The 9,798-nt window shown below is 47.1% G+C and overlaps 1 protein-coding gene across 1 annotated transcript in view; it reads right to left on the bottom strand.

Moving 5' to 3' along the window:
• Positions 1-9,427, bottom strand: part of LOC114263268 (ACT domain-containing protein ACR1) — a 42,603-nt gene extending 33,176 nt beyond the window's left edge. The window contains 3 exon segments of the mRNA XM_082924023.1: positions 8,709-8,823; positions 9,238-9,283; positions 9,357-9,427. Of these exon segments, the coding sequence (XP_082780149.1) occupies positions 8,709-8,823; positions 9,238-9,283; positions 9,357-9,427 (232 nt within the window).
• Between the last annotated feature and the right edge of the window lie 371 nt (positions 9,428-9,798).

Here is a 9,798-nt window from a genome sequence, read left to right on the forward strand (position 1 = left end):
GAGGGGGAGCCCGCCTTGAAGAGGAGAAAGGAGGTGACGGCGGGGGCAACCCCCGAAGTGGGGCTGGGGGAATCAGCCAATGGGGTGGAGAGTGGGGCGACTGGCCCTGAAGAACTAGTAGAGGGTGGTGTGGCTAACCCTGCGGAGGGGGGAAGCATCAACCTAAGGGGGCTCCTGCGCCCCAAGGAGAAGAAGATGGGGCCAGGTTGAAGATCGCTTTTTACCACGCCCTAACCGTGTCTGGGCGGCTGGAAGGGGAAGGAAGGGAGGCCAGAAGCGCTGCAGATCGCCTTTTAGGAGTAGTGAAAGACGCAGTCGTGCGCTCGATGGCCAGTTTTACTGAGGCTGAGCTGTTGAGGGGGTTGTACTCTGCCCAAATGGAGGCGACCTCCTCAGGGGCTCTTCTGAGAAATGCAACGGCTGCTAAAGGCGAAATGTGGAAGTTGAAGGCAAAGTTGGAGGCGGTGGAGACCCAACTTAAAAGCTTAAGGAAGGAGACTGCAGGGTAGCGGAAGGCCGTGCGAAGCGTGTGTGCAAGGGGGTTGGAAGAGGCGCAGAAGGCGAAGAAGATGGGGGTGTTGGCGGTAGTGCAGAGCACTGTTACCGATCGTGCCCATGCTGAGCTGCGCGTGGCTAAGTTGGAGTTGGAGGACGAGCGCCGCAAGGTGGTGTCGCTCGAGTTCCAGCTAGTTGGCGAGCAGAAGAAGCTGGAAGAGGCAAAGAAAGCCTGCACCGTCGCCAACGAACGGTTTAAAGAGGCCATGATCAGCAATGAAGATCTGCACCCTCAGTGGATCAAAGAAAAGGAAGAAGCATACCTGAAGTTCACTAAGTTGGAACGAGATCTGGCAGACGAACGCGCCAAGGCAGTGGCAAAGAAGGCGGGGTTGGAGAAGGAGTTGGAGGAGGAAAAGACCAAGGCAGCTTCTGAAAGGGCAGCATACCCCGACTTATACGTCGCTGCAGTAGAGCAGTTCAAGGGATCTGCGGACTTTCAGGTGGCTGTCGATGCCGTGATTGCCAACAGCTTGGCGAGAGAGGGGTCTAGGGGGGCTGGCCCATAGGGGACGACCGGTGGAAGCAGGAGTGAAGAAGAAGTGATCCAGAGCTTCCAGCGGTCGGATTTCTATAAACACGAGATGGCTGAGTTCTGGGGCAGCGGCTGGAAGATGTTCAAGCGTAAAGCAGAAGAGCTGTTCCCAGACTTAGACTTCAGCAGTGTCAAGATTGATGAAGACGACGTGGCCCAAACCCCCTTAGAATGAGGGCGTTGAAGAAGAAGATCTCGCCTCAAGTGAAGAGGAGTGAGTGGTGTGGAGAAAATTTGGACTTAGAATTTTGGTTGTTTTGTGCTTTTTTTTTTTTTGAATTGCTGTAATAGACTTATGTACAAGTTTGTGAATGAATAAAATTATATGTTTGTGGTTGTCACACTGTTGTCTTTATTTTTGTGAGTCTGAAATGAATGAGAATGGTTTATTCAAATTAGGCTTGACTTGTAAAAGCTGATAAGTAAGAAAACAATCTGACTTGTAAAGGAAACATGTAAGAATGTAAAAAATGTGAAGTTTCAAATCACGCCCAAAAATGAAGTTGTAAATCATGTTGTAAGAGTGTTGAGAAATGATAGGTCAGTTTGGAAAATGTAAGTTAATAGATGTAAAGAGTGTGAAGAGGCGTAAAAATGTGAACCCAAAATTTGACTAAGTATGGTAACTATGCCACAATCATGACGGTGCAAGGGCGGGCTTTCATGCTCAGTCTGGCTGAGGTGTTTCATGCTCGGTCTGGCTGAGGCCTTATGCTCAGTCAGGCTGAGCACTTCGTGCTCAGTCTGCCTGAGGCTTTAAGTAACTCAGTCTGGCTGAGTTCTTCGTGCTCAGTCTGGCTGAGCTTTTCGTGCTCAGTCTGGCTGAGGCTTTAAGTAACTCGGTCTGGCTAAGCTCTTCGTGCTCAGTCTGGCTGAGGCTTTTTATGCTCGGTCTGGCCGAGACTTTATGCTCAGTCTGGCTGAAATCTTCGTGCTCAGTCTTGTTGAGGCTTTGAATGCTCGGTCTGGCCGAGGCTTTATGCTCAGTCTGGCTGAGGCTCTATGCTCAGTCTGGCTGAACTCTTCGTGCTCAATCTGGCTGAGGCTTTGTATGTTCAGTCTGGCCGAGGCTTTATGCTCAGTCTGGCTGAGGCTGCAATCAAAGCGTTATTGAAAGACCACACAGATAACTGAGATATAAGCTTGTTGTCATTAAAATATGGCCTAGTTGATCAGAGATTTACATCATATAAAAGGAAGATAAGAACATTCAAGCGCGTAAATTGCCAAAAAGAAAATACAGCAAAAGATTGATACAAGAATTGAACTTTATTGAAAATAGCGCTTCAAGTGCTCGGCGTTCCATGGGTAGGGGAGATCTCGGCCCTCCATGTCCTGAAGTCGGTAAGTGCTCGGACGAGGCCTGGCTTTAACAACGTAAGGTTCTTCCCATTTGGCTGCTAGTTTGGCCTCAGTCGGATTCTTGGTGGCGAGGGTTACCTCCCGCAAAACAAGGTCCCCCACGGTGAACTCCCTTGGTCGGACTTTGCGGTTGTAATGTGTTCTCATCTTCTGTTGGTATGAGGCCCGTCTGACAACAGTGGTTTCTCAGAGCTCTTCGATTAGGTCTAGGTCTCCCCGACGTAGCTCCTCAGTTAGTTCTGGATTCGGGTGTAGGATTCTTGGGGTAGGCAGACCGATTTCCACTGGGATGACCGCCTCAGCGCCGTATGTTAAGCGAAAAGAGGTCTCCCTAGTGGGGGTTCGAGCGGTAGTGCGGTAGACCCAGAGTACGTTCGATAATTCCTCAACCTAGAGTCCCTTAGCAGCTTCCAGCTTAGTTTTGATAATCTTGACAAGAGAACGGTTGGGGATGGCCTGGGGAAGAGAAACATGGCTGGATTTGAAGTTCTGCATAGAATTTCCTGAATTTGGCATTGCCGAATTGTTTGCCGTTGTCGGAGACGATGGCTTGGGGGATGCCAAATCTGCATACGATCGACTGCCAGATGAATCTGGTTGTGTTTCGCTCGGTAATCGTGACAAGGGATTCTGCCTCCATCCATTTAGTGAAGTAATCAATGACGATAATGGCGAATTTAGTTTGGCCTCGGCCAGTGGGCAATGGGCCAACTAGGTCGATCCCCCATTTGGCGAATGGGTAAGGACTACAAAGTGTGATCAATTCTGTAGGTGGAGCATGGGGGATGTTGGCAAAACACTGGCACTTGTCACATTTGAGCACGAAGTCTGTCGCATCTTGATTGAGAGTAGGCCAGAAATAACCAGTGCGAAGTATTTTGTGAGCCAGGGACCTGCCACCCGAATGATTGCCACGTATACCCTCATGGACTTTTCTCATCACGTAGGTCGCTTGAGCAGGGTTGAGGCATTTAGGTATGGACATGAAAAACCACGTTTGTATAAGAGACCACTAACAAGAATGTAATTGGACGACCGAGCCCTGACTTTGGCAGCCTGCTGTTTGTCATCTGGCAGTTCCCCCGTTGTCAAAAATAGAAAGATGTCGGACGCCCATGGGATAGGTTCATTTTGGAGGAAGTGGACTTCCTGTTGGTTGGAGGAAATGGCAGGGTGGTCAGGTACTCGAGGCGGACACCGTGGCTGAGGTCTGATTGGTCTGCAGAAGCTAATTGAGCCATCTCGTCTGCCTTGGAGTTTTTTGCCTGGGAAATATGCTTAATATGGAAAGTATTGAAGAGGCGAGCAAGGGGGAGTGCAATATCCCTGTAAGCCCGCATGGTATCTTCTTTGGCATCGAATTCCCCCGTAATTTGTCCGACAATAAGCTGGGAATCGCTGAACACCCAGATATGGCTGACGCCAATGTCTCTGGCTAGGCGGAGACCTGTTATCCATGCCTCATATTCGGCCTCATTATTGCTTGCATCGAACAAGAACCGGAGAGCACACTGGAAATAACTGCCCTTGGCGGCGGTGAGGATGAGACCAGCCCCACTGCCTTCTTTGCGGGATGATCCATCAACGTTTAGGGTCCAAGAATGGGGGTCTTCTGCCTCAGTCTAAGGTTGAGGAGGTGGTGGGGCTGTGGTCGGAATGGGATTAGTGAATTCTAAGATAAAATCGGCGACAGCCTGTCCTTTGATCGTCGTTCGAGGTCTGTAGGAGATATCAAACTGGCTGAGCTCGACTGACCATTGCATAAGTCGGCCGGACAGCTCTGGTTGTTGTATGATTTTCTTTAACGGTTGGTCAGTGAGGAAGATAATGGAGTGGGCCTGGAAGTAAGGTCGGAGTCGTCTTAAGGCTATGACCAAGGCTAAGGCCATTTTTTTAAGCAATGGGTAGTTTTGTTCTGCACCTCTGAGAGCCCGGCTGATGTAGTAGACTGATCGTTGGACATACCTGTCTTCCCTAATGAGTGCGGCACTAACTGTAGTGTTTGACACGGCCAAATAGAGACAGAGGGGTTCGCCCATGATTGCTTGAGAAAGTAAGGGGGGGTTGGCCATGCACTATTTCAACTGCTGAAAGGCCTCTTTGGATTCTGCCGTCCACTCAAAAGTTTGCCGAAGAATTTTGAAAAAGGAGAGGCACTTGTCCGTTGCGCGGGAAATGAAGCGGTTGAGGGCGGCAACTCGACCAGTAAGCTGCTGAACCTCCTTAACCATCCTGGGTGACTACATTTCGATTAAGGCCTTGATCTTTTCAGGGTTAGCTTCGATGCCCCGCTGACTGACCATGAAACCCAAGAACTTCCCAGATCCTACGCCGTAGGCGCATTTCTCCGGATTGAGCTTCATTTGGTACTTCCGTAGGGTGTTGAAGGTCTCTCGCAGGTCGGCCAGATGATCAGTGGAGAGATACGTCCATGTTCCGGCCTATTTGATGATGAAAGACGGCATTGACCAACCGTTGGTAAGTGGCTCCGGTATTTTTCAACCCAAACGACATCACACGGTAATGGTAAGTGCCCCGGTCGGTGATGAAGGAGGTGTGTTCCTCGTCGGACGGGTGCATTAAAATTTGGTTGTACCCAGAGACGGCATCCATAAAGCTGAGCATTTGATGGCTGGTCGTGGCATCAACTAGCAGATCTATGCGAGGAAGAGGGTAGCTGTCTTTGGGGCAAGCTCGGTTGAGGTCGGAGTAGTTGACACAGAGTCTCCATTTACCATTATTTTTATGAACCAGAATCACATTCGACAGCCACCTGGGGTAGTCCACATTTATGATAAACTGTGCCTCAAGGAGCTTATCTATTTCAGAAACAATAAGGTTGTTGGGCTCCAGGTGGAGATGTGTTGTTTCTGGCGGATGGATCGGAAATGGGGCTCAATGCTGAGACGGTGGGTGATGAAGGAGGGGTCAATACTCGGCATGTCGGAGTGAGTCCAGGAAAACACATCGGTGTGTTCAATCAGGAGGGCGGCGAGGTCGGCCTTGGCTTGGGGAGATAGTTGGCTGCCAGTCCTGGAGATTTTGGCTGGGTTGGTGGGATCGATGAGGACCTCGACGAGCTCCTCCACTAGTTCCCCTCTGACCAGCTCGTCCTCGTCTCTGACGTTGAGTTCTTCAATGATTATAGCCTCCTTGAGCTTGACTTCTTTAAGGGAGGCGACATAACATTCTCTAGCCACAGTCTGCTCTCCCCTTACTGTGTCGACCCCAAGATCGGTGGGAAACTTGATGGCTAGGTGGAAAGTGGATGTGACAGCCTGGAAAGAATTTAGGGCGGTGCGGCCAAGGATGATGTTGTAGGCAGAGGGGTAATCGACAACAAGGAAGGTGAGCAACTTTGTGGTCTGCCGTGGGTACTCGCCGATTGTGATGGAAAGATCGATGGAGCCGATAGAGGTCACTCGGTCACCAGTGAAACCGACCAAAGGGGTTTGGACAGGAGACAGACTTTCTTTCCCAATCTTGAGTTGGCAGAAGCAGTTGAGGAAGATGATGTCTGAAGAACTGCCGTTGTCGATGAGAACTCATCAGACCTTGTAATTGGAAAGGAGGGCAGAAATGACGAGAGGGTCGTCATGGGGGTAGTAGATGCCTGTGTAGTCGGCGTCCGTAAAGGTGATAAGCTCAGTCCACTGCCTGGGCTGTTTGGAGGGTCGGTCCAATGTGACAACTTTTTTGTTTGAGCCCTGCCTTATTTTTCTGAGTTCTGCCCGCTGAGCCGAGTGGGATGGTCCTCCACAAGCAAGCCCGCCAGAGATAACTCTGATTTCTCCAACAGGTGGGTCGGGATTACCTTGTGCCCGAGGTTGTTGTGGAGGGCGATCAGGACCTTGGTTAGGTTGTGCTGGTTGTCGGGGAAGGGTGCGCCGGCGGTTGTTTCTGACGGGTTCATTTCTTGGCCTCTGCTGGGGGCGAGCTTCCATGAACCGACTAAGACGCCCCTAACGAATCAGACCCTCAACCTGGTCTTTGAGGTTTACACACTCTTCGGTGTTATGGCCGTGGTCTTGGTGGAAGCGGCAGTATTTGGACTGGTCTCGCCGGTTAGAAGGAGACCGCGACGGTTGGGGCCATTTGAGGGGATAATCTCGCTGGATCTGGTTTAAGACTTGTTCCATGGGGGAGTTGAGGGGTGTGTATCTCTCGAACCGGCCGGGCGGTCGGGTTGACGCCGGACGGTCGGCTCGGGGCAGTCGGTCATTGTACTGAGGTGTTTGGTGAGTGTATTGGGTGTTTCTGGTTTCTGAGTCTTTTCTCTTTTCTCTGGGTGTCGGGTTTTTGACTATTGGGTCTTGCCGGGCAGCTAGAAAATCTTCGGCATTCATGTATTTTTAGGCTTTGGAGAGTAGGGTTGCCATGGAGGTCGGAGGATTTTTTGAGAGGGAGAAAAGGAAATCAGATGATCATAGGCCGGCCATGAAAGCCGTAAGGATGACCTTGCCATCGTTTTCTGTTACCTGCAAGGCTTCGGTGTTGAAGCGGGTAACGAAACTGCGCAGCGACTCCTCCTCGGTCTGACGGATGTTGAGGAGTTGGGTTGCTGGGCGTCTTTTTGGCTCTGGGCTCCAATGAAATGGCTGAGGAAAGAGTCGCTGAGACGCTGGAAAGTGGAGATAGAGTCTGCTGGCAGTTGACTAAACCAAAGTCGAGCCGACCCTTTGAGTGTTACGGGGAAAGCCCGACACATGATTTCGTCAGGGAATGCATGGAGGATCATAAGGGTCCGATAGGTCTCCAAGTGATCAACTGGGTCTGTTGTTCTGTCAAAAGAGTCGATGGTGGGCATTTTGAACTTAGGCGGTAGAGGTTTGTCCCGGATAGAGGCAATGAATGGTGAGTTGGCTGTGGTGGATGGTTTATGCTGTATGTTTTGCATGACTCCTTGGAGCTGGAGCTTCATGGCTCGGAGTTCTGCATCCCAGAGAGGAATGTTGTCACCACTGGAGGGAAACGGGGGCTGGACGCTACTGGCCTCTCCTTCGGGGGTTGGCACTGGGACCGATGGATGGCAGGTTTATACTTGGGGGAGGGGGTTGCAAGCCTTCCAAGTTGGGTGGATTAGTATGGCTCGGGGCTCGTTCTTAGTTGGGTGGAATATCTGGAGGTGGTGGAGGAGGCATAGGAAGGTTTCTTTGGAGTAGAGCATTAATCAGGGCTTGATTTTGCTCGGCCAAGCGGTTAATGCTGTTGGTGAGGTCGGTGAAATACTGTGGTGGGTTATTCGGATTGGGAGGGTCGGCTTGATGATTGGGAACATTGGGGTGAGAAGCCATGGATCTAGTTGTGACCATCCACCTTCACGGGTGGTAGGAGGGGGTTATTGGGAGAGGGTCTCCGGCGACAACGACCACAACTGGCGCGCAGAACAAAAACGTTTCCCACAGACGGTGCCAACTGATGATACAGTTCGTTCCAGGTGGAACGGGTTGGATTGATCCACACTCCTCGAGCCTATGTCTGAATGACCAAGCCCACCAGAAGACCTGCACAAGAGTTCAACGGGGAACGGGGAGTCCCCCAGCGAACCCTCCGATGAGCAAGTTAGAAAGAGAGAAGTGGAATGTGTAGATAGATTAAAGATAGAAAAACTTAACCTTTTCTTGTCTTTTACGTTTGCGTATGTCCTCTGGTAATCATTTCGTTGTCCCTTCCGACCTGTCACCTTGGCCGAAAGTCTATGCTCTAGCTTACCTTATTCATGGTGAAGGCGTTCTGTCCCGACGAAGAGGGGTTATCGCAATAAATGCTGTAAGGGGCCTCATTAATGGCGATGTGCAGTGACAATAACTTTGCAGATCTTTGTCTGCTTATGTGGCTTGCCCTTCTCTTGCCATGTGTCTTGATGTCATTGCTTCTCATTGCTACTTGGGGCTTCAGCAATGTTGGGTTTTAGTATTTGAGTTATGTATTGGGCCCTATGGCCCTAAATGGTGGGCTATAATCTTTATGGGTTTACCATGTCAAAGATAAATGTTAACAAGTATTCTAAGGACATTGTTTAATATTATAAAATGTGTAAAAAAAACATCTTGAAAATATATATATATTGATTTTAATAAAAGTGAATTAAATTTAATAAAATATATCTTCTATTTTTTAATTTTTTTTTGTCTTTACTCGTAACTTAAAAACACTTGTTAACAAAATCTTAATTTCAATTATTCAGAGACCACTTTGCATTAAAAACATTTTTGCAAAAGAGTAGTAGTATGTGTGAGAAGAGAAGAGCACTAACCATCCATGAACCAGCCATCGTCTGAAGAAATGTATGATTTTGATATAACGAGATCTAGATCCGTCAGTACTTGCAACATTTCTAGCAATATCCCGTCCTTATTCGCACTATCTACCTGTATACATAATAGTGTAACATAAATAATTTATCGTCAAAATGATTTGTTACATATATTTTTAAAATTATAAAAATAATAATAAATATTTTGATTTAAAATTAAAGGAACACTAGGAATTACATAATTCTATATAAAAATTCACTACAAAAGGTGAATCAAGAGTTAAATATTTTTTTTTTTTGTTCTTTTATCATGCCCTAAAAAAACTGGTTAACCAGAACTGAAAAAAAAAAACCATTGAAGGACCTTATCGTTTCTAAGGAAACATCTTGGCGAAAGGTATCGATGATGATATGATTATATATCTGATAATGTAACGCATTAGTGAATTGTACATTTAAAATTTCAAAATCTCACTACACATGAATCATTATTTAAAACTAGGTGAAATCTGAATTTGCAATAGCTAACCTTCACAAGCGTGCAGTCTCGGCATGTTTCGTTATCGATACAAACTCTACAAAACCAAAAACTTGAAAAATTCAATGAAGAAACTAAGATTTAATGAAAAAGCTTAGGAAATTCCAAACCTTGGAAGGTGGATTCTTTCAATAAGTGTGTCGAAATCGGGATCGAAATAAGGCCTGTAAATGATCTCCATCTTCTAAATTAAGAGAGCTTTGTTCTTTTCTCTATATGAAAAAAATTATTAAAAAATTAAAGATCACACAAATGTTATATATATATATATGCACATATATATATATATATATATATATAAACTTCTTTTGATCTGAAAAAAACATGACTTATAAAAAGTGAAGAAGATATTAACCCTAGTTAGAAAAGCGATGCCTTTCTTGCTTCTCAAGAATTCCTATTTTTCATGATCATAAAATTTTCTTTGAATTTTGATTAAATTCTTTTGAATTTGAACATAACCCTTTTAGGATTGAAATTCTCTTTTAAAAAAAAAATTAAATTAAATTAAATTCAAGATTTGATAGGTTGTTCAGGATATATTCAACGATA

Source organism: Camellia sinensis, chromosome 4 (assembly GCF_055761805.1).
Source record: "Camellia sinensis isolate YWXY chromosome 4, ASM5576180v1, whole genome shotgun sequence".
NCBI classification, from domain to species: domain Eukaryota; kingdom Viridiplantae; phylum Streptophyta; class Magnoliopsida; order Ericales; family Theaceae; genus Camellia; species Camellia sinensis.